The sequence below is a fragment of the Heliangelus exortis genome, chromosome 6 (genome assembly GCF_036169615.1).
Source record: "Heliangelus exortis chromosome 6, bHelExo1.hap1, whole genome shotgun sequence".
NCBI lineage: Eukaryota > Metazoa > Chordata > Aves > Apodiformes > Trochilidae > Heliangelus > Heliangelus exortis.
In genome coordinates, this window is record NC_092427.1 from 19,890,789 (window position 1) to 19,915,512 (window position 24,724).

Consider the following 24,724-nt stretch of genomic DNA (forward strand, 5'->3'; position numbering starts at 1 on the left):
GCAGCCCCAGATGGCCATGGGCATCCTAGATCAGCCAACAACCGAGTCCTAAATCTCGTATTTATTTGGAAACTGCTGGTGAACTGCCAGAGGGCACTGATGAGGGAGGAGCAGTGGCATTGACCTCTCTGCCTCTGGGGCTTAGTACCCCTGGCGATGCTCCTCTGCCAGGGGCTTCCAAAAAAAAAAAATAAAATGGGCACGTTCCAGGGAGGGTCCTGCCACCCCTCCCCTGCACCAGCAGCAGCACTGCCCCTACATGATGCCCTCGCTGCGTTTGCTCCTCCACACGACCAGTGCAGTCATCAGCAGGGTGATGAGGATGGGCAGGAAGATGAAGGGGCAGAGGACCCCGCTGGGGGGGTCACGCAGGGCCCGGCCTGAGGGCGAGCAGTTCCTGAAGTATTGCTTGTGGATGGCCACGAAGAACTCGTCCACCAGGTGGTTGGGCCAGTAGCAGTCGAGCCTCTCGGCGATCAGCGCCGTGCAGTTGGTGAGCTCCCCGTAGGTGCTGCAACACAGAAGGGGCACGGAGAGAAATAACGAGAGGAACTGATGCTGCTCGGAACCAGCACCCAGCCACGAGCACACCAGCTCCCTCACCACGGACTAAGAAGTACAGAGGTATGCGGTTTTGCTCTTCGAGGTTGTTACTTGAAATTTTTAGGTATTTTTCTGAGAGTGTAGGTAGATAGGTATAAAGTTAAATATCTGCTTTTTAAAAATTCCCTTCGGGGCTTGCCAGTTTGATCACACTTTTAAGTGCTGACCCACAGCCAAGAGCATAAAAGGGTTTCACTTAGAGAAGTAAATGAAAACAGAAATAATACAGAAATAACTAGAAGCAAGTTTTTGTGTGGTTTTGTGTGAATTATTGTGGGATTTCAGGGCTGGGCTAGGGCTATCAGGAAATACTGATCAGCCCCACAGGCAATCTTCTAGCACCTTAAGGCAAAGATCTTTAGGAAACCTGTCCTGAGCCATGAAGCAGCTCACCCTGCTGCTGGCCTTCAGGGCACCATGGCTTAACTTGTGCAGGTTCAGCCAAAAGGGAATAGAAATAAATTAAATCAAACTTCCTTTCAGATTTCCATTAATTCTATTTGTTTTCAATTCCCTTTTTTCAACCAACAGCAAGCTTCCAAAGCTCATCTCTCTCTCACTCACAGTACTCTGCTTTCCATGTTTGCAGGACCATGACCCACCCCCACCTCTCGCCACCCAGCAAGTCCCTGTGGTTTTTTCCTGGGGCTTTTTGTGGGTTTTTTTGTGGTTTTTTTTTTTTTTCCCCAAGTATTTTGAAAACAAGGAGCAGCCCTGACCAAGAACTGGCACTGCAGAGAGAGAACAGCCCCTGTGCTGGTTCAGCCAGCCACCCCGTGCTGGGTGGTTTCAAATCCTAACTGCTCAAAAAATTACTATCAAAAAAAAAGCGTACATTTAATTTTCTCCTTTCACGTCAGTTACTCTCATCTAATCCTAGAGAAGCAGAACTGATGTCCTGGTTTGGGCCAGGATAGACCTAATTTTCTGTCTTACAATTTTGCTGTCTGTCTTGGATCACCTTCCTGTCCTCCATGGGCGTTATCAGACCTTCTGGGAGAATCTGCTCCATGATCTTCCCTGGCACAGAGGTGAGGCTGACAGGTTGGTAGTTCCCAGAGTCCTTACCACCCTTTTTAAAAATGGGTGTTATGTGTCCTTTTTTCCAGTCACTACGGACTTCACCTGACTGCCATGACTTCTTAAATATCATGGAGAGTGGCTTGGCAACTACATCTGCCTCTCTTTTGGGATTCTGGGATGCATCTCATCAGGTCCCATAGACTTTTGTATGTTCAGGTTCCTGATCTTCACATACACTGGGAATGGTCCACATTCTGTGTTTTTTTTTTAACTTGAGAGGTGCTGAGAGAAAAGTTGCCAGTGAAGACTGAGGAAAAAAAGTTCTTGAGAACCTCAGCTTTCTCCTCATCTGTTGTTACCAGCTCACCAGACTTGCTCACTGGGGGGGTATGTTTTCTTTAACCTTCTTTCTTTCACTGGTGGATCTGTAGAATTCCTTCTTTTTATTCTTCACATCCCCTGCCAAGTTCAGCTCCAACTGTGCCCTGGCCTTCCTGACCTCATCCCTACACAACTGGGCAGGATCTCTTCCCAAGATTCCTGTCCCTGCTGTCTGTGCAGTTTTCTCTTGCCTTTTAGTTTGACCAGCAGGTCACAGCTCAGCCATTCTGCTTTCTTCCCTTCCTTGCTAGATTTCTTATGCCTGGGGATCAAGATCTCTTGTATTCTATGGACAGTGTCCTTAAAGATCTGCCAGCTCTGAGAGATCTTCAGAGAGATCTTTCAGATTTGTCTCTGAGCACTGTTTTCCAGGGTGCTCTCTTGACTAACTCCTTGAAGAGCTGGAAGTTTGCTTTTCTGAACTTCAGGGTTCTGCCTGTGCTGCTTGACTGATTCATGACCCTTGGTACTGTGAATGCCACCTGGGTTGCCTCCAGTCTTGAGATCCCTGCTGAGCTCACCTGCACTGGTGACCAATGGATCCAGCATTGAGTCTGATGATTTAATTAACATGGGCACCTGGAGATGCTAAAATCAGCTTCAGCTGAGCATCTTGCAGTGGAACATTACCATCTCCTATTCACCCTCATTCCTTAGGAGATCTCTCAGGAGCTGGAGCATCCTCAGGAACCAGAGGGGAAGAGTTAACAGAGAAGTGAATAAAAGCTATTTTTAACACTGAAGGGCAGCACAGCTGCTGGCTTAGTCTTTCCCAGCTCAGACTGCACTTCTGTGCTGGTAAGTAGCTGCTCCTGTCACTATACATGAAGACGTGCAAGTAACCAGAGCAAAACAGTGTCAGTAAATGCAAGGATAAATTGTAATTACACTTTGCACTTGGACAGCATCTGTATTTCAGAGCTGATCTGGCTTTGAGCACAGCAGCCTGGGAGTGGATGGACCTGGGGAGAGGAGCTGAGCAGCCACAGCCCCACAGGCAGCACAGGGGCCAGGAGGCAGCCATGGGGCTGCAGCTCTCTGGCCATGCATGGTCCTCCCATCCTGATGCACTTTACAGCTGTGGGTTAATTCACCCTAAGTCTCTTGTCCCTTGTATTTCCACGTCCTCTGTCTTTGTTTATAGCCACCCTGCTCTGGATGGGAACGTGTCCCTAGCAGGAGTCAGATGGCATCACAGGCACTGCCACCTGCCAGGCCCAAGCACCAGCAGAGGCCAGCAGGGAGTGAGCTGGAGGGGCCTGGAGGGAAAAGAAAACATTTTCAGCAACAGCTACAAGTGTGGGAAGTGACAGTGGAGGCTGCTGAGCTCTTGGCCAAGGGAAACCTGATCTGGATGATCTTCAGGGATAATTTTCTGTGGTTTACACAAAGCACTATCTGACCATCGTGGTTTTATGAATAGCCAACAAAAACCAAAGCTGAACAATGAACTGCATCTGAGTGCTTTAATTTCTCCACTTTATCTCACAAATATCCTTGGCCACCCATAGACACATGCTGACAATCACTGACCAAGTCCATCCCTGCCAGCTTCACAAGTCCTGAGGTGCTGTCTTACAGTGCTTGGAGTGCTTGGATTTCAAGACTGGAACTTGATCTGCCATTTATTCCTTGCCAGTCCCTCAGTGCAGATGGTGTTACACTACAAACACACTGCAGGGTTCACAGGATCACCAGCTCTCCCTTCTGCCATGAGTATCAGGATGCTATCCTCTCCTCCCCAAATCCTTTGCTTCAGAAGGAAAAAAAAAAAAAAAAAAAAAAAAAAAAAAAAAATATATATATATATATATATATATATATATAACAAGACTTTCCTTTGGATTTGTAAATTAAAATAAAGAATTGATTTCTTCCTCTGCAAGGTGCAGAGGGGTATCCAGAAGGGACCTGGCAACATAAAGGTAAATATGTAGATAATGAGACAATGGATCAGTGTGTTGTCTACAAGATCATAGAATCACAGAATCAGCTGGGTTGGAAAGGACCTCTGAGATCATCAAGTCCAACCCTTGATCCACTGTCACTGTGGTTACCAGACCATGGCACCAAATGCCACATCCAGTCTCTTCTTAAAAACCTCCAGGGACAGAGAATCCACCACCGCCCTGGGCAGCCCATTCCAATGCCTGATCACCCCCTCTGTAAAGATTTTTTCCTAATATCCAACCTAAACCTCCCCTGGCAGAGCTTAAGCCCATGCCCTCTTGTCTTACTGATACCTGCCTGGGAGAAGAGACCGACCCCCCCCTGGCTCCAACCTCCTTTCAGGGAGTTGTAGAGAGTGATGAGGCCTCCCCTGAGCCTCCTCTTCCCCAGACTGAACAATAAAGATAATGGATAAGTGACCTGAGCACATTCTTTGCTGTGAGAGCAGCCCCGTGGTGGGGCAGGCACAGGGCAGTTTCCAGCCATGCCAGAGCTGGCAGCATGGTCAGGTCTGGGCCTGGCTACAGCTGCCAGATAGACAGAAACCACCCCAGTGAGCTCCTTCTTTGCAGGATGCCCACAGCAATGGGACAACATTCCCTGGAGATTTTAGCCATGCCATGGGGTGGATATATTTGGGATGAAGGCACTTGGTTGGAGTAGCACCTGCAGCTTCAGCACCGCTCAGCACTACAGCATCCTCCCATCCTATTCACTGTGGAATGATGCAGCAACACTGCACAAACTGCCACGCCAAGCCCTCCTCTGGCCACGGCCCTCTGGAGAGCTAAAACTGTGCAGGAAAATCATCTACAAGTCACTGGCTGCTGCTGATGCATTTGCAGGTTAGTGGCCAGCAGCCTGACCCTTCCAAAAGCTCCAGCTCTGCCAGCAGCATTCCACATCCCCAAAGCAGGTGCTCTGAGAGAGACCACAGCTACTCCCCAAACTGCACAGGGGAATCTGGATCTGAAATCAAAGCAGCCAAGCTGATCTCTGGGATAATAAGTCATGCACAGCCAAAGCAGCTCAGCCACCACCATGACAGAGGAGACCACGATGCAGCTCCAGCTTTACGGAACAGGCTGCAAGACTGAACAACAGCTGCTTGGTCCCCCTGGTACACAACTGTGCATGGCCAAAACCCACTGACTTTCCCCAAATAAGCAGAGGCTAAGAAAGCCCAGAAAGCTCAGTGGTGTTGGATAAGCTTTCTCAGAGTTGGTACTTGTTCACACAGCCCAAGACTAACCTCAGGATACTCTCCTGGTCCACAGACACCTCTCCACAGCACATCTGAATGCAGTGGTACCAGTAATGCAAGAGCCTGTTTAATACTGCTGAGGGTGAGAGGAGAGGACAATCTGCAGCCTTTCAACAGGGCCAATAAACTGCAATTACAAACTCTGCTGAGACAATTCATTTATCCAGATGTTCCCATTGTATTATTCTCAACTGAGCCTAACATGGCATTTCTTCACTAAATGCCACATAGAAGAAGTCACAGCTCCAAACCTGATGCTGCTGATGGTGGGGGGCCTGTCAGAGGTAAAACCTTCAAATATTTCTCATTCTTGTTTGGGGCAGGTTTCAGGCATCAAAATTCCTTGATTTGGAGGAAGACAGAAATGGAAATAAATACCTGCTTAGAGCCTTGTCTCACCTCTTTGTCTCACACCTGGTAGAAATCAAGCCTTACCCCTAAAGCCAGAGGGGCTCCCAGCCAGCCTATGCCACCACCTGCCCAGCCCTGGTAGGACACCTCCTAGCAGCACTTTTTCTCCTAAAAGGGGATAGCAAGTCCCACACATGCCCAGGGAACAGTGGGGTTTGGAGCAAGAGGGCTGTCCTGGTTTGGGCGAGGATAAAGGTGACTTTCTGTCTTGTACTTTTGCTTTCAGCTAAGTCTCTTGTAAGTAGTTGCACTTGCTGAAATTAACAGCAAGTTTCTCAGACAGTGTCTGCTTCTAGGACTGATAACACTCCATGTTTATAGTTACTGCTAGAGACTGGTGTGCAGAGCCAAGGACACTGCTCAGTTCTGAGGAACATTTTACCCTCCAGGAGGATAAAGAGGTCCCACCTGCAGCCCTCCTTTGGGGAGGAACGGACAAGATAGATGCCAGAATTGACCAAACAGAGTATTCCATCCCATACACGTCATACTCAGTATAAATTTGAGGGATCACAAGGGTCAAACCCCTTCCTGCCCTTCCTGCTTCCCCTTCTTCACCTTTTCCTGTTTGCTTCAGCATCCTGGGAGGATTCCATCCGTTCGTCTGCCTGTGGTCCTGATCCGTGCCAGCCCATATCTGTGTGTTCCTGCCTCCAGCTCCCAACTGCTGCTGACTCCAGGAGTCCAGCCTGGACTTTCCCAGGGCTGCCCTGCAGCCTCGGTGGTGACGTGAGAGTTATTGGGGGGAAAGGGGGAGAAACATGGTATCAATTTTCCTGTATATTTAGAAATTTTTCCGATTTATCATTACTGTTTCATTAAAGCTGTGTAGTTTAGTTTACAGCCCGTAAGTCTCTCTCCCTTATTCTCTCTCCTTTCTTTATCAGGGAGGAGAGGGGGATTAATACAGAGCATCTGTTATTTGGTTTAATTGCCGGGCCAGTGTTAAACCATGACAGTGGCCACCCAAAACCCACACACCCATAGAACAGCTTATCTACAGCAGTAGCTGACCTATTGCTACCTGATTTTCCCAGTGTCCTGAGGGCACAGGAGGATCAGAAGAATGTCATCTCATAAATAACCCAAGCCTTGTGTCTGCAGGGAGCAAATGGCCTCACACAATCAAATTAAACACTGCAAGTTTATCGACATTTCCTCCAAGTGCCTCGAGGATAACAAGTTTAGTAGAAGATAGCTAGAAGAAAAACAGAAATAAAGAAGTTGTTCTTTAATACACCTCTACTTCCTGTGCAATGGCTTCACCAAAAGTCTGGAAGAAGAGATGGATTGTATCTCATCAAGCCTGCAGATAACACTGAACTCAGGCCCTGCATGGAGACAGCCCAGGTTGGGGACAGCTCTTCTGGGATGGCCCCAGGGGTGGGAGCTCACCCCTAGCACAGCTGACAGACCCAGAGAGGTGGTTATCCCCTTTCCCTGATACTCACTACATCTGGACTACATCTGGATGCTGCCTTCAAAGATGCTGACAGAGGGGTACAGGTCCCACAGAGACCCCCAAGGCAGCTGGGGGCCAGAGCAAGAGCAGGAGTTCTGGACATGTTTGAGGACAAGATGAGGTTTCTCAGAAACAGAAAACCTCCCACAGTCTTCCCACTCTTTTCTTCCCCTTCATTTTTTCACCAGTAAAGGGGAAGGAAAATCCAAGATATCCTTATCAAAAGATATACATATATGTTTACCTACACACACACATATATAGATTTTAATTTGGCACAGAAGAAAGGGTCATGAAATAGTAAATCAACCAAATCTTACAAAAACCCTGATTTTTGTTCAAACTACTGATGACATACAGCAACATCTGATCACCATTTCCAAAAGAAACCTCAGTGCTCAGGTCGAGTCACAGGCTTTGTTTTCCCAGAGAAAGGCCATGGCACTACAATCCTGTACAATGTGGAAAGCCAGCTCAGACTTGGGAATGAGTTTTTATTTTCTCTTGTCAGGCCCCAACACATGGACACCCCAAACAGTCTTTGCAAACTTTAATCACAACCATCTGGCCAAGAGAGTGAATTACAGCATGGTGGTGGTACCAGAAAATTAACCTCTGCTCATTTTAAACAGCAAAGAGCTAATCCAAAGAAAGCATCCTTCAGGTGGTTTGCAATAAAAAGAACCCAAAAGGAAAAGCCAAACCAAACTCATAGAGCAGTCCTGTCCCCAAATGGAACACCCCTTTCTCCCTGAAGCTGCTGCCTGAGTGTGGGGTCCCTTATCCCCCCCATTAATCCCTCAAGGATGCCACTGAGCTCTCCACCAGGAACACAGACTGCATCTCTGCTTCTCAGTCATAAATCACCATTAATTTCCTGACACTGATTACAAACAGGAGGCACAGCAGAAGACTGCCAGGCCATACCATGCCAGCCACTGTCCCTGGCTGCTAAGATAAATCAACAGGAAACTTTTGGAAGTAATGGGTGTGCCAGCACATCTGGTGGGACAGCATCTCAGTGGGTTGTGGCATTTTCAAGCTGGGTTAGGGCATTTTGGACTGCCTGGAAAACCTGAGTGCTGGGAAATAAAAATCTAGAAAATATGTCCATTGAGAAGTAAGCACCAGAACAGGTCAGGGAGGCATGACAGGGATCCCAATCTACTCCCATACTAACAGTAGTCTTCTTCTGCTGAAGCTCTACCACTGGGGTGTGTGGTTTCTCCACATGTCCATAACTGAACAAGACCATCATCCTAATTTCCAAATGCTGCTTAGGTTTGGGTCCTTTAAAACCCTTGTGATCATAGAATGACTGAGGTTGAAGGGCACCTCTGGAAGTCCCTATCACCTTGCCAACCCCCTGCTCAAGCTGGGCCACCTAGAATTGGTTGCCCAGGGCTCTGTCCAGACAGCTTTTGAGTATCTCCAAGCATGAAGACTCCAAAGCATCCTTGATCAACCTGGGCCAGTGCTCAGACACAGTGAGTTCCCCATGTTCAGAGGGAGCCTCCTGTGCTTTTTTGCCCATAGCTTCTTGTCCTGTCACTGGACACCACTGCAAAAAAGCCTGGCTCTATCCTCTGCACCCTCCCCTCACATATTTATATGCCTTAATAAGATCTTCTGGACCCTTCTCTTCTCCAGGCTGGACAGCCCAAGCTCTCTCAGCCCTTACTCATAGGAAAGGTGCTCCAGATCCTTCATCATCTTCATAGCCTTTTACTGGACTCTCTCCAGTAAGCCTATGGAATTAAGCCCAGCACTCTGGGGTGGCCCATCAGTGCTGAGCAGAAGGAAAGGATCATCTCCTTCTACCTGCTGCCCACACTTCACCAGCTTCCCTGGGACGATCTCAGGGGAGATGGTGTCAAGAGCCTCAGTGAAGTCTGGGTGGACAACTTCCACTGCTCTCAGAGCCCACCTCGTGGTCCTTCCCTAAGTGACTGGGGTGGGGACGCCCATTTAACTGGTCCCAGCAGGGTGGGAACCACGGCATCAGCAGCACTTGCAAAATGGAGTGAAATGGCACATTTCCTCACCCCCCGTGAAAGAAAACCCACCACTGACCTCCTTACACCCCCAAAAAGATGAGTACAGGAGGTACTCAAATGCTGGAAAGGGAGGGGGGAGCAGAGGGACCTCACTTACCCCACGGTCTCATCCCAGTCGCACCAGAGCCTCTGTCCAATGCCCTCCATGGTGAGCTGGAACTGCTTCAGGCAGTAGTGCTGGATCATCCAGCTGTACTCAGCCTCCTGGCACGCTGTGGCTGTGATGAAATGATGGGCTGGAAGACAGGTGAGGAGCAAGCATTAGGGGCCCGCCATGCACAGGAGGGGCAGGGCCAGGGACAGATCTCCCAAGGTGAAACCCCAAAGGTGAAAAAAGCAAAGGTGCCAATAGGTGCCAAAGCAAACATCAACAGAAAAGCAACTCTACTCTCCACCAGCTGCCTCTAAACCTCCTCCTCAGGTTTTCATTTCCCTCTTCACATCCCTCTGCCCCCACAGCATCACCCTCCAATACCCTCTCAACTGCCTGATGTGAGATAAATCCATTATTCAAAATATGCCAGGTCAGTCAGAAATCACTAAGGATGCAGATTTATTCTCTGCTGATCACTTCACACATCTTTGGATTGTACATTCCCAGTTTTTTGATTTACAAAACAAGTAAGGGCTGGGGGTGGAGCTGCAGCCCCACAGCTCCCAGACAGGTCCCTGTGGCTGGGCAAAGACCCTTTCCTTTAAAAATCATCCACATGGTGCCAAACGTGGGAGCAAACACCTATTTCGGATGAGGTGCAGGGATAGGCACAGTGGAATCCATCCTTAGCTGTAGGGTGCTGATTTAACTCCCCTCTGGGCACAAAGAGGAAGGAAAATACTACAGAGGAGTAGGCTGTAAGGAAAAAAGAACCTTTGGAGGAATGATTTACTGAGGCTGGATATAAATAATACCTTTCCCATGGTCCCAGAGTTGTCTTTGCAGCTCCTGCAGTGTATCACAGGCTGACATCACATACCAGCTCTATATTTTGCTGGTTGTAAACAGCTCCTCACAAAGGAGAGAGGCTTTATTTTTACCTTATTTTCTAACAAATTTAGCTACTTATTGAGCAGTCTGCATGTGAAAGCCATGGGACACTGCCAGTGGCTCCTGTCTGGAGGAATGCCCTTCTTCAGCAGTCCTTCTCCATCCCTCAAATCCTCAAAGCATGGAAGCAGCAGCATCCTATGGCAATGGGTGGGAACTTGGGATCCATTTGGGTGCCAAGGGCCCCTCCAACCCTTGTGTGTGGTTTCTGGATGGCTGCAATTTTCCCAAGCTTCCACCACAACAGCTGCTGTGGCCTGGCTTGGTGAATTATCAAGCCAAGGGAAGGGACATAAGGAGCATTAAACCCTCAGATTGCAGCAATAAGGCTCAACATCAGAATTTAAAGCTCTCCTCTGCTGATATCATCCAAGGGATGATCCAGCAGTCCCTGCACACCACCACCTCAGCCAGAGACAGCCCTAGCTCTGAAATGGGAAGGGCTGGGATGCTGCAGCAAAGGGCCAAGTGAGGAGGAGGAAGAGGGGGAGGAGGGAAGGTGCAGTAAGTGGATGTGAGAGTTGGACTGCAAATCTCAGTCTAGGCAGGCTCAGGGATGATTGATGGCTGGGAAGCTTTTTCAGCCCCTTCAAATCTGGATGAAATCAAGGGACCCAGCTGAGTGAGCACCAGAGTCCATGGCACGTTGAGGTGCCAGCCCTTGGGGTTACCCCACAGGGGGGACCATGCCCTGGGTGGCAAAGAACAAGCACTCTACAAACAATACACCCATCATGTGGCTGGACAAGAAGCTTGAAGAAAATGGTGCTGGCAACCACACTGAGGGAGGAACAGGAAATAAATGCACAGGGGGAGAAAGGAGAGTAGGACAGGTGAACAGACTAAAAATCATCTGGACAAGCAGCCAGGGGGATCAGGAAGCAAAGGAGGAAATGGAGCCAGGCAGAAAGGAGCAAGACATGCAGAATACAGAGAGAAACTCAGGAAGAAAAAGCCAGTTTGAGAAATTCAAGAGTGATACAGCATGAGAAGGAAGAGAAGCATCCCAATTACCAAAGATGACCCTAGAGACAAACCATTCCTTGTACCAAAAAAACAACTCTCCTTAGAGATGCCCACAGATTTCCTAGCAATGGCACAGCTGCTCCTGCAGAATGGGCCTCGAGGAAAAAACCTTAACAGGAAGCTCCACCATGGAAGGGGAGAGGAGAAACATTACATAAACCATGGGACAAAGCAGCTGAGAATCACTTCCCTTCTGCAGTGGGGAATGATGCAGGTGCCAACAGTGAAGGTTTTGCCCAGAAACCCACCAGAGTCCTACAGAGACCCCTGCACACAGAAGACATCTTCCTCACCACATCTCTCAGAGCTACCCATAGGGTCTGTATGCAAATCCTTTTTCCCAGGGGATTGAGGAAACCAGACCAGTCAGCTGGTGACTGAGGCACTGCAGGACATTCAAATTCTAACATGGTGAAGAGCATCCAGGAGGAGTAAGGCTCAGCAGAGTCCATTGTGGAAATGATGCGAGGACAGAGCTGGGCACGGTGAGGCTAAAAAGCTCTTCTGGCCAGTGGGAATTTGCTGTAGTTTAACTGCACATTTTAAGGTCAAAGCCAGGAGAAGCTCCTGCCACATTTCTACACAGTCCCCACTTAAACTCACGGGTATTTCCCTGCTGCTTCCCAGATTTCCCCCAAACCCACGTTTATTGATATGTCAGGCTGGGACAGGCTCAGGGTTTGTAACAACAGGGGTAGGTAAAAGAAGGGAGGGAGTTTTGTATGTCCTGGCTCTCACTGCAGAAGCCCTGCTGATGGAGTTGGTGTAAGTCAGCTGCAGGGAGCTGCACAGGGAATACCGTGGTCCCCTGGGAGCATCCCATCAGAGCCAAAGTCCTCCTCAGCCCTTAGGTGCCACCTAGACATGAAGCAAGGGGTTATTTCCATGTTCCCATGTCGCCCCAGCCAGTGCATCCATACATCCAAAACTCATCCCTGAAGCACATGTGCACTGCCTGCTGCATGCAAAGGTATTTTCTGCTGGAAGGAGGCACCATCCAAGGCTGGTTCCATCCCAGCACAAGAACCCATGGAACTGTTGCTGGACACCGTCCCCTGATGACAGCAGCACTGATTGCTTCTTCAAAGATGTAACTTGAAGGATCCTTAATTTGTCTCCTCACAGGGAATATCTGGAGAGCCCTGGTGAGGAAATTATGGAGGGAAGGCTTTTTCAGGCAACCCAGATCCTTTTGATTACCCTGGGACTGATGTCCTGGTGCATCCCACCAAACACCTACCATCATTCAGCTTATTGAGGGTTAGCTTTAAAAAAACAAGTCATTTGTATTTCAGTAGAAAATGAGTGCTGGCTCTGAACTGTTATAAAAATTTCAGGAAAATAACTGAACTTCCTTCAGTTGCACTCAGGGCTGTGGTTTCAGCCACAAGCTCTGGGCTCACACCTCCACGAAACAACTTGGTAGACGTGACCTCCCCCTCCTTCTGCCAGCACAGCAGATCCTGCACATGTGCCATGGTGATGCCTGACTAGCAGAAAGCCCCTGACATTTCTCTGCAAGAGAGGTTTAGCATTTCATATCTCCATCTCTGCGTGGTTCTGTGGTCACTGGACACTTTATCCCCAGTTTTATGGGAACTCTTGGGCTGGTCTTGCTGAGACATGCAGTGACACCAGGGGAGGTGGCAGAAGGGAGGACCATAGCACCTGAGAAGATGGGCATTTGGCATAGTGAGCCAGAGTGATCCCAGTGTTGACAGACCCAGTTCCCAGGCAACAAAACAGAGTGTGCTTGCCACTTTTTGCAAGCCTCACCACCCTGGCCCTCTGACCATGGCAGATGTGTGCTGGGAATACATGGAGAGTTTGTCCAAGCAAAGCAATCTCATTTTTGGGGAGATGCAGCCAAGCAGCCCCGAGCCATCAGCCACATGGCTCCTGCAGGTGAAAGCTCCCTGCCCATAACCCAGACTGTGCCCACCATTTGCAGTCTCATGCAAGAAGAAAGCATTTACTGAAGGCTCTTATCTAGGATAGGAATGAGAGAGCCTCATTTGTGAACCCCTTCGGTGGGACCCACTGAGCGCTGTTGGAGGGAGTATCAGAACCACCCAGCACAGCTGTAGCTCACTAAAGTTCAGCAAATGGGGCAACTTGACCCCCTCAAGTCCACAGCACTCCTTAATGGTGCTGGGTGAAGAAGGTAACTATTTAACTATATCTGCAGAGTAGTGCCAGACCATCCAAGCTATAGCTGGACCAGCAGGTGTATTTTTGGTGGAAACCACTCAGATCTTCATAGCAAAGAGCAGAAAATAGACAGCTATTAATCTAAAAGCTTATAGGTCCCATTAAACCCCCAAATTGCAGATAATTGCAAAATGACACTAACAGCAGGGCTAGGAATAAACAAAAACCATGTACTTCAGCACCAACGAAGCTCTGGGCTTAAAGAACAAAAACCCTGGTATCTTCTCCTGGGCTTCTACCAGATGTTGCTACCCACCCCGGGAAATGATCCACCCTCTAAACAAGCCCCAGATTAAAAGTCTGGGTTTTTTTGTTTGTACAGTTGTATTGAGGAGAAGACTAGTGGCTTGGACCCATTTGCAAAACAAATCCCAACAAGATCTGGAAATCTGGAGCCCATTTGCTGAGAGTGCCCTGAGCCCTGCTGCAGCCTCATCCCACCCCAGTGGGATGCATCCTGCCCTGGCAGGTACAGCCCAGCAACTAAACCCAGGAAACCCAGCGGTAGAACTGGGCCACACGCTGCCAGACTGGGCACCTGTCAGCTGGGAACAGCGCTGGGAAGGAGACAAACATTGTGGCCAATCCTAAACCTGCTCACTCATGGACAACATCCACCAACCACTGCAGACTCACAGCCACCCCTGCCAGGCCACTTGTCCTGGGGACAAAAACAAGTGATATCCCCTTGTGGTGTCCTGCTTCTTGCTCCCTACCAAAGCGACCACATAATAACAGGGATTTCACCTTCAAATTATTCACTGGCAGTTATTTTTAGGCCATTTATTTTGTGCCCCTTTGTCATGCTTGGGATAACTAGAAAAAGACAGCAAAATCCCATCCCAGCAAACACTAAATGGCAACAAATCTTACTTTGGAAAAGGAGCCTGTTCCCCTCCTCCCTGCCCCGGGGTGTGCAGATGGAGCAGCAGAAAGAAACTATCTCTGGTTTCTACTCGAACAGAACCCAGCAGAGACATGGCCATAAAGCACAGCTGGAGCTCCTCAGCAAGGTCTGCAGATGGAGGACTCACCTCCTGCTTTACCTGTCTGACAGCTTCACTGCTATGAAGCCTTTCGAAGGACTCAAGGGCTTGGGAAACCTGGATGACAGAGAAGGCTGTGAGGGCAGGAAGGGTGGGCAGAAATCTCATGGCAGAGAAAAATGTTAAATGGAAAGAGACGGGGGTAGGAAAACTCCATTTCAGGAAATCAGATAATCCCTCTCCTAAAAGTGTGTATGTGGTTTTGGTTTTGCTTGTGCAAATGAGAGTGCTGTGCCAACTACACACAAGTGCTGTGCTAGGGGTGTGTGCAATGGCAAGGAGCAGTGTTTTAACTTTTTTGTCTAGGAAGACACTGACACCTGAATGCAGAACTGGCAGCGTCACTCCCTGCTCAGCCAAGCTGGGGACAGTCCCCTGCTAGGGACCTGGTCATGCGGAAAGTCTGGGAAGCAGCTGCTCACCAAAAGGCTTCCACATCTCCAGGAACAAAGCATAACATGTGGTGGGTCTGCCAGCAGTCCTGCCAGCACTGTCTCACCGCCGTTTCTAGAGGAGCACCACTTCTCCAGAAGTCCCATTTCTGGAGAGATGTGGCCTGGAAGAGCACAGGAGCAGAGCCAGTACAAGGGCTGTGCCTTGCGAAAGCCAGGTTGAGAGCAGGGCGACAAGAAAGCTGGTGAGGGACTTTTTTAGGCTATCAGGTAGTGATAGGACACGGGGCAATGGATTCAAACTAAAGGAAGGGAGATTTAAACGTAGATGTTAGGAAGAAGTTCTTCACCATGAGGGTGGTGAGACAGTGGCACAGGTTGCCCAGAGAGGTGGTAGAAGCCCCATCCCTGGAAGTTTTTAAGGCCATGCTGGACAAGGCTCTGAGCAACCTGATCTAGTGCGGGATGCCCTGCCCATGGGACCATCTTTAAGGTCCCTTCCAACCCTGAGAATTCTGTGATTCTGTGATGATGTTCCAGAAACTCTTTAGGGGATAAACATCACTGAGCATGAAGAGTTATTTATGGTAAAAGGCAGTAACAGGAGAAGGTCAAACGGAAACAAGCAGATCACAAATTAAGTGTCAGCTTCTGCTCAGCTGAACACGGGCGGACGTGGCTCTTGGCACCAAAGTCAGCCCAAATGCTGCATTTCCTGCTCCCCTCCTCATACCTCCAAAGAGGGCACTGAAGTGCTACTGTTTCTGCTCAGGACTGCATCCCTACCTATTTTTTTGGTACTCCAGTGTTTGTTCTATAAACACACAGTCTGTGATTGCTCCCAAGCAATGTCAGGCACCTCTTCCAACCTGCAGTTGCTTTGCCCTGGCCGTGACAAGAGATGAGTGGAGCAGCTCTGGTCCCTGCTCCCAGACCTGCCAACCCATCCTGGCTCTGCAGCCCAAAGAGCAGGGCTGCAATATGCTTCACTGTGACCAGTAATCAGCTCCATCAGCTAATTAGGTCTCTAACTAGGGCTGCTCTGTGAGTGGCAGCTAAACACAGCTGCCCAGCACATGTGCCGGGAGTCCTTTCTGCTCATCTCTTCCCAGTGCAATGCCTCCTGGTTCTTGCTGCCTACCAAAGGGACCACATAGTAACAGGGATTTCACCTTCAACAAAGAATTCACTGGCAGTTCATTTTTAAGCTGTTGTCATGCTTGGGATAGCCAGAAAAAGACAGCAAAATCTCAAACACCCCCATCCCAGCAAACACTAAGTGGCAACAAATCAAAGTACCAGCTCGGTGGTACCAGTACTCAGTGGTATCAGACCCAAGATAGGTCACTACATTCCTTCACAGGCACAACAAGAATCCAGAATTAAAACCTTGGATGTCCTTGTGGGTTTCATAATGTTTAGCTGTATGCAGAATATCTCATTAGTGCTGGCTGGGAAAAAAAAGTTCTCTATTTGTTTTTCTTTATGTAATCAAATGAAGAGGAATTACCACACCAGGAGCTGGGCCCCACCGAATGAAGCCCCTTCTACATTACATTAATAAATCTGTGTGGAAACAACAAGTCCAGTCCTCCTAAATACAAAAGTGATTAATTTTCTGAGGATTTGAGGGACTGAAGAAATATGGAAGTGTTTTGGGATGGTGTAAGGCTTCCAAAGCATTAAATTACTGCAAGATACAGCAACTCACAAAACTACCAAGTGACTGCCTTAACAAGACCACAGAAATTTGTTTCCCCAGCCTCTCTGCTGGATCCCTGCCATGCTCAGGAAGGGCACAGGTAGCACAGATACTGCTGCTGTATGTTATTCCTCTTCCAAGTTCAATATACCATGGGGCACTTCAGAAAGCATCTTTCCTGCACCTACATCATAACAGCTGAGCCCTCCTCAAGTGAAGGATGATTTAACATCATTCTAATACAGGTTGCCATGTAATGGCTCCTGTAAGATGCAGAGTGTTTTATTAAAATTAAAATGCAAAATAAACACTGGTACTTTGCAACACATGGCCCAGTGCATGGCAATCCTGCTTACCCGGGTCACAGTGGATTCAATTTTGCCAACAGTATTGCTGTTAAACAATACCAACTATTAAATACTCTGAGAAACAGGCTGTTGAAAGAGGCAAGAGCCTAGTCCAGTGCCTGTCCTTTGCTCAGTTCAGAAGAGGCATCACCACAAGGTATTGTATGTCCTTGTTACCCACCAGTGGCTGCCAAGCACATTTCTAGGAATGTGATTTATCTTACAAGTCCCTTGATTTGACTCTGCAGAGGACAGAATGACAAATACTTTTCTTTCCCCAAAAATATTCATTTGCTAAGTAAATTAAATCAAAACCAGCTGAGAAGGGAGGAAATAGAAGGTGACTCAAAACCCAGGCATGCTTAAAATTAGCTGCTGGCCAACTGCAAATTGGAAGAGGGAAAAATATGCCATGAGCAGCTAGTTACAAAGATAATTACATCCTTAATGAACAGCAGGATCTTTAAAAAAAATAATTCACCATGATTAAATTAATAGAGGAAAACCACAGGTTTTAGACAGACACTGGAGGTGTGGAATGGTACAGCCCTGACTTCACTGGTGTCCCCTGTCCCTAGTTCAAGCCAGGTCTGGCCATTACCACCATCAAATACTCACTGGCTGACCCAGCTGAGTGGAACCAGGGCTCCCCATTTAATTCTGCATGCCCACATTTTGCAAACAGCCTGTGCAGCTGGCAGCACCTTCCAGGGGATGCCACCCCCAGGAACCAGGTTCTTCTCCCCTGCCTTGCAGGGGAGGCCCAGAGTTTCCAGCATCATCATCCCAACACAGCGTTAGGTCCATGCTTGAGAGTTATTTTTAAAACATCAACAAAGCATGGGATGCCAAAAGAGGCCAGATGCCAGCTGGGTCTCAAAGCTGGGCTGGTCTTGCTGCAGAAAGGCAGAGAGAAATGAGTGGCCACCACCCTGGAGACCTGAGGCATGTGCTAAAGGCAGACACACTCTTTTACTGCCGCCCCTGCACTATTTTTTTCTTTCAGCTATTTCTGTTGGTAGAGGCTATAATGAGGACATGGAAACTAACACAAAGGTTAAAAGGGCCTAGCATCAGTTTGGGAACAACACACTTCAATCATTGGTTCAGGTTTTAAAGGGTTTGTGTGTCTTGAACACAGATTATTCTGGTCTGTGGGACTACAAACCATTTTACTGAATGGTTCAGATTATAAATTTGGTTCCTGGGGAAATATTACTCACTTAAACAGGCTGCCTATAAAGAAACACCACATAGTACATAAATATAAAAATTAATTGGGGAGAAAATCAAAATAAATAGCCACACTCTTGTTGGTGTGTTCATCACAGGCAGCAAGCAAGAGCAGCTTGACTCAATACTTTTAACAGTCTTCAGACTGAAATCTGTTGCTGAGCCATGTGAGCAGCACAATTTATTTTCCTTTTTATAGATGTTTCCATATGCAGTTTTTCTTTCCTTGCAGATAAGAAATGGGCAGAGCTAGCAATTCTCTGCAACTCACCCACCCAGAGCAGATCCATTTTTTCCCAACAAATGTTACCTAAAGAATATAAGGAAGCCCAAAGGAATTACACCCCACCCTTGGCTGAAATCCAATACTGCCAGTTTTCACCCAGTCTGCTGCCCATTCCCTGGTGCAGAGCCCTGCTGGAATGCTTCCTCAGGGTGCAGGGCTGTGGTTTTAAATCCTGAACAGCTCAAGCTGTGGAAGTACAGAGACAAGGGACTGAAACCATTACACACGTTCATTATTCATTTGCTGATTAAAAGCAGAGTGTTTGTCAGCAGCATCCACAGCAGCAGCGTGGCAAAGCAATGGCACCCCAGGCTCAGGATTCCCTGGCACTAACCTATGCACAGCAGGAATTTGCTCAGCAAACACTCACCATGGTTTTCTTTTAGAGAATTTTTAGACAGTAACAGCTCCTTGACCAAGCTGGAATGGCTGTATACCTGTATAAGCAGTTTTAATGCTCCTCTCTCTCTCCTGAATCCAGTGCTGCCCCATGGTGTTTTCAGTCCCCACTCAGTGTGGTGTAGGTGCTGGCAAGGGCCATGATGACAACCATTGTTCCAGGGCCAAAACCACCATCAAAGGTGTCCAGCAGACTTTCCAGCCAGTGATGGAGGCAGAAGGAACTTGCTAGTGCAGAGCAGGAACTCTGGATTTCCACCTGCAGGTTTTGAAGACCGCCCTCAACTCTGTAATGATCCCATATGGATTTCCAGCCCTTTGCAAACATTAAGGATGCCAACCTCATTTTTAGTGATTATGAGGTCTCAAATATAATTTCAGGCCATGGCATTTATATTTTCATTGCCCTGCAACCTCCAGGGTCTTTGCAAATACAAGATGATAGTGTCAGTACTTAATGGCTGTTTAATTCAACAGCACTTCAGAGTTATTAAATGCAATTTAATTTCTCAAAGCTAAGTGACCTCCTGACCAAATAAAACAGCCTTCATCCAGCCAACCAAACCCACATGCCACCAATTTCTATAGGAATAGAACTGGCACTTATGGGAGAAGTATGTGAAATTAAATGGTGCAATAATTTCTTTTTCATTAGTCTCATGCTTTTCTTTTAATGTATGGGAAGGCTTGAGTCCTTTCAATCTCAAAGATGCTCTGAAAGGAGTAGCATGCTTTATTGTTAGGGATTTATAAAACAAACAATCCTCTAAATATTTAGGAGAATTTTCCCAGAGACATGGGAGCCCTCAATTAGTCTTTAAAGCACTTTGAAGCACATTTTTTCTAAAAGAGAAGCTCAAGCTTACGTAACACACACGCTGGCCATGCTTTAAGGGGAAGGAAGACAAAAATAATCCTAATGAACCGCAAAATTTTGCAGTAGCAATGCAGCTGCCTGACTCTTAAAGCTGCACTCACTGCCAGGCAGAGGTTTCCCTTCCTTGTTACCTTTAGCATAAATCTTTTTTTATGCTTGTTATTTTTGAGTCCTTAGAAATACTCCAGGAAATTCAGGTGGGCAGCTGACTACAGCCTGACAGTATCCAGGTGCAGGGTGTAACAGCTTAAGGATTGGTTATAGGTCAAAGGGAACACAGGCACTCAGGTAGCATCAGGAACACCCAAAATATCTCCTATCAACTATTCCCTCATTCCTTTGAGGCATCTTGAAGCAAAGTCCAAGGATCAAAGTCATTATATTTATACATGCAGTTAAGGCAATTTAAGCCACTCTGAGGAACTCCAAAGGTTTTATGTTGCTACCTTTTCTTCTGACTCCAGGCTTCCAGCAGCTGAACAGATTATATAAAGCCATTTGTAACTTCATATTTTCCAGGAGAGATCATAAGTAGTGTTAATAAGTGTTTTGTTTTTTAGGAGAGCACCATGTAGAGTATGCAACACGATGCTGTTCAGCACATACAGAAGCTGTAGGTAGTCAACAAGATATTAATGTTTTACTAGCTTTATTTGCAATTCCCTCTTAACACCTTCAATAAGAGCTATCTAAACCCAAAAGAAATCAAAGTAGCACAGCACACAGCACAGCGTGCAGCCTGAAACAGGCAAAGGAACAGAAAGACAGCACCAGCATGGGGAACACCAGTGTCCATGGGATCTCCAGCTGCCCTCCAACACATTTCCAAGAGGCATCCAGCCCTTCTCATGCCAGCCAGCATCCCTGGGCACGCACACAGATGCTACCAGCACATCCCATCACTTTGCTCCAGCAAGCTGAGCCAAAGAATTGCCCTTGGTGTGGGCCCATCTCTGCAAATCTGCACAGGTTCTTGCAGCAAGAGCAGGATTCAGCTGTTAAGTGCATGACCTTGACCTGGCTCCCGAACCATAATCCTGCTTCATCCATCATCACCAGCAATAAGATGTCTCCTTGTGAGACTCAGCCCGATATAAAGCTGCAGAGCAGAGTGTGCTGCTAATCATTACCACTCCTGGTACCAGTGAGCAAGAGCACGGTTCATTCCATCCTCTCTAAGCAGCCTCTGTAGAGAACTGCAGCCAAAAACCAGAAAAAGCTTAATTTCACTGCCAGTGGAAATGGTTACCTTGGGATACAACTGGATCTCAGGCCTGCTCCATGAGATTGGGGTTATTTTTAGGCAGTCAATACCCTGATCATCACTGCTTTTCAAGGACTCCACAGTTGGCTGCAATGCTGCTTAAAGCTTGAGCTATAAGAGAAAGGCTTTCCTTGCATGGAAGGGAAGCCCAGCTGATCCTGACAGGATCTGGACCCCACCTTCAGTACAGCTGGGGGGGGGGGGGTGTGCTACAGTTGCAGGGAGACATCATCATCATCCTTTCATGGGCTGGACTACATGCAAATCTGGAGGAACACAGCTTGAAGCAGTCAAGGAAAGGTCTCCACTCAGGCAGTACAGCTCTCATGGCTTTAGGCCAGGGACTCAGTTCCCACCACCACGTTCTGCAGAAGTTCTGGTCACAAAGCAGGGAAATTGTTCCCAGTTACCAGCAGAATTTGCTGCACTATTGACCTGACAAAGAAACTACCAAATCAACAGAGGCATAAAGAAGAAGTATTAGTCTCAAACTTGACTCCCCCTATTCTGTTCTGGCTGCCCTCCAGGCATCTCAGAGGGTATCTATTTCTTCTGAAACAGAAAACAGACTCCTCAGGCCACTTCTGCATCCTGCTGTGTGCTGCAGTGACAGACCACAGTGAGGAGCAGGGGCAGGACCAGACTCAGTGACAGTCTGTGAGCTCAGGGCGAGCTGCCTACAGAAGCATAAATGTCTCCAGAAATACAGCCCTGTGGAGGAGAGCCTCACAAACCATCGCCCAACATCCATCATTCACAGAGCTGTCAACAATGTGGAAGGGCAGGTGCAGCACTCTAGGTGCTCCTGCTCTAGCAGGGGGTTGAGCCCTCCCATTCTGTGATTCTTCAGTGACAAAGGCAGATGTCCCCGAGAACATGTCCCAAGTGCAGGGCTCAGGAGCAGGAGCCAGCAGTAAACACAGCAAAGAGCACACACACAGTTTCACACCCATCTTCCTCATCTGCTGCCTACTCAAAGGGACTGCAATGGTGACTGGAACCATCCAGAGGATCAGAGACAAAGCTCCCCACTTCAGACCTGGTGCTGAGCAGAAGCACCCCAGGTTTGTCTCTCACCTCAGTGCTCAAGGTTAGAGCAAGGTCCTGGCATACTGAATAGCTAAGGTCTCCCCTTTTTACCTTTTGCTTTTTTAAAAAACAAAACAACTTATTTTCATTTTAAAACACCTGCTTCCTCAAAAGCATCAGCTCAAAATTTCTGACTCCATTCTTACTTCTGGGTTCTCTCACTTGTCACCAGCAATTTCAGTGCAGTCTGTGTGCAGAAAGACACAAACAGGTTTTTGTTGTTGTTGTTTGTTTTAAAATAGTGAAAAACGTGGTTTAAAAATAAAAATCGCAGGAGGATGGAGCGAAAGACAAATGTATCCACCACTCAACACCACAATTATCGGTCATCTATCACGGTTAAGTGGCTTGCACAGAAGCAAAGGTCTCGCTGCAACTGAGCCTTCAGCAGATGGGAAAGAGCGGCCTGGAGTATCACCAACTTTCTTTAATCTCTTTCACTTTCAAAAATCAAAGAATGCCCAAAACAAGAGAAGGACGAGTCGGGAAAGGGACTGAGAAAGCACAGCAGAGAAATCCTAACTAAGTAGAGGTTAATGCTCACTGGCAGCAGTCTCGGACACAGGTTTCCTGCCACGTCCTCAGACAGGCACCTGGGAGCCTTTCCCCGAATGTCCTACTGCCTAATGGGATGGCCCTCTCCTCCAGTGAAGAACCGAACACTAAAGAGTAGCATATAGTTAATTACATGGTACAGATAAGATCATTACACCCATTGCAGCTCAATGCATTATTCAGCAGTGTTTGGAGGAGGAAACTGGCAGGGGAAAACAAAGGGAAAGGAGAAATCCAAGCTTCCTAATAGAGCACTTGGATTTAATGGAAGATCAGGATTAGGACTAGGGTACACCATTTCCTTTTTAAGCTTAAATAAACACACTATTTATACAGAGCCCCAGTATGCAACTTTCTGATGAAAAGAACTTGCTGCTGTGGATGCACAGGTTGCAAGCACCACTCAAGTCTCCACCTGTTGCATCTGAAATGCTGGGGACACCAGAGACCACGGCAGGCTGTCCCCTGTGACAAGCATCAGGCAATGCAATCATTTCCAACCCCATTTTGAGTCCATCACGTGCAAAACCCAGAACATCCAACCTCTGCTTAGAAATGCTTGCTTGAACTAGCGCTTCTGTCCTTTCCCTGTGGCTCAAAGATAAGAAAAGAAAGACTCCAAAAAGCAGTCTCTCAGCAATTCATTTCTACTTTTGAAACAAGTGGCAGAAGACATCTTCCAGAGCGGCCGTATTTCCATAAACCTCACCTACCAAATAGGAAATAGCACACAAAACAGGCTGTGTCCACTGGAGTAATTATCTGGCATGACTAGAAGCCAAGTTAAATATTTTATTATGTCCCGGCACTCTGGAATGATTTCTCCTTTCCATTTCTACCGGTCGGGCAGCCTGGGGCTGTCCGGAAGCCCCTCCGGCAGACATCACACCGCAGCCGGGCTGCTCGGGGAACCTCTCCCGCACCCATCGCCCCTCAGCCGGGTTGCTCGGGACCGTTCTGGAGCCTCTCCTACAGCCCCCGCCCCGCACAAAGGCTGCCCAGGGCACCGATGTGTTGCCCCATTCCCTCCCGGGGCTCCGCGCTCCCACTCCCTCACTCACCCAGCAGAAAGCAGAGGACTCGCCGCGGCAGCAGGGCCATCTTCACTGCTCTGCCGGCCCTCCAGCGCGGCTGCCGGCGGCCCGCGGAGCGGAGCAGGACTCTCCCCCAGCCTCAACTCGCCTCCGCTCGGCTCCCCAGGAGAGGAGGGGCAGGGGGAGCAAGGGGAGGGCCTGCGACAGGGACGGACCCGGCCAGCCCAGCACCCCGGGCCCCCGCGGGCTCCGCTGCGCCCCGCCCCGGTGCTGGAGGGGACGGCGCAGCTGCAGCCCCTTTATTCTCAACATGAGGCAGGATGGGGACAGGTAACCCCCATGGGGAGCCCAGCAGCCCGCAGCCCAGGTTGCTCTGCCCCAGCAGGACAGCGTCATGCCCATCCCCTCCCGGGGAATGGGAAGGGGCGCCCAGGCAAAGAGGCACAGACACACAAAGCCTTTTCCTCATGCCGCTTCCTCAGCCTCCCTTCCATCTCCACAGAATGTGTAATCTCAAGCTTCAGGCCAAAAACCATTCCTTCACTTTCTTTTTACCGTTTTGAATATGAACACAGAGTGCAATGCAACCTTAGCAGGAAAAAGAATTTTTTGTGGGGCTTTACTGAGTGGAAAACTCTTACTGAGCTAGTACAGCTTCACCTGCAGGTGGTAAGGTAGTTTTGGTCTCCCCTGAATGTGACTATGCCTACCTGGGCTCCTCAGGAACACATCTGGTTAAGGACACACCCTTAGAAGCCCATCATCCCGGGGGACAAGGGCTCCAGCTACAGGGAGGTCATCACCCACAAAAAGCTTTTGTCACAATTGAAGGTAGTGCTTCCTTTCAAAGAAAAACAAAAACTGCAATAAACAACACAGCATGCTAACTTTCATCTGTTGTATCTTGCTTCTGCTTTCCCAACAGAAACAGAACCACCTGTGTGCCAGAAAGTCAGTTCTATTCTCAGCTATCAATACCAAATTCCCTACTAATCACAGAACTGAGCCTGGGGAACACCTTTGCTTTTAATAATGGTGTATAACATCACCTACAGTGGCTTTCATCT

The 24,724-nt window shown here is 48.1% G+C and overlaps 2 protein-coding genes across 2 annotated transcripts in view; both read right to left on the reverse strand.

Annotated features, from left to right (window-relative positions):
* CMKLR2 (chemerin chemokine-like receptor 2) overlaps positions 1 to 6,392 on the reverse strand; it is a 116,040-nt gene extending 109,648 nt beyond the window's left edge. Inside the window, exon 1 of the mRNA XM_071747055.1 lies at positions 6,191 to 6,392. The gene's annotated coding sequence lies outside the window, so the exon portion shown is untranslated. The remainder of the gene's footprint in view (positions 1 to 6,190) is intronic.
* On the reverse strand, positions 44 to 23,888 carry RAMP1 (receptor activity modifying protein 1). Its single transcript, XM_071747063.1, has 3 exons — positions 23,685 to 23,888; positions 9,249 to 9,387; positions 44 to 511 (listed from the first exon to the last, which is right to left on the reverse strand). The coding sequence occupies exons 1-3, from the start codon at positions 23,722 to 23,724 to the stop codon at positions 256 to 258; spliced, it is 435 nt and encodes a 144-aa protein (XP_071603164.1). The 5' UTR covers positions 23,725 to 23,888; the 3' UTR covers positions 44 to 255.
* Positions 23,889 to 24,724: the final 836 nt, after the last annotated feature.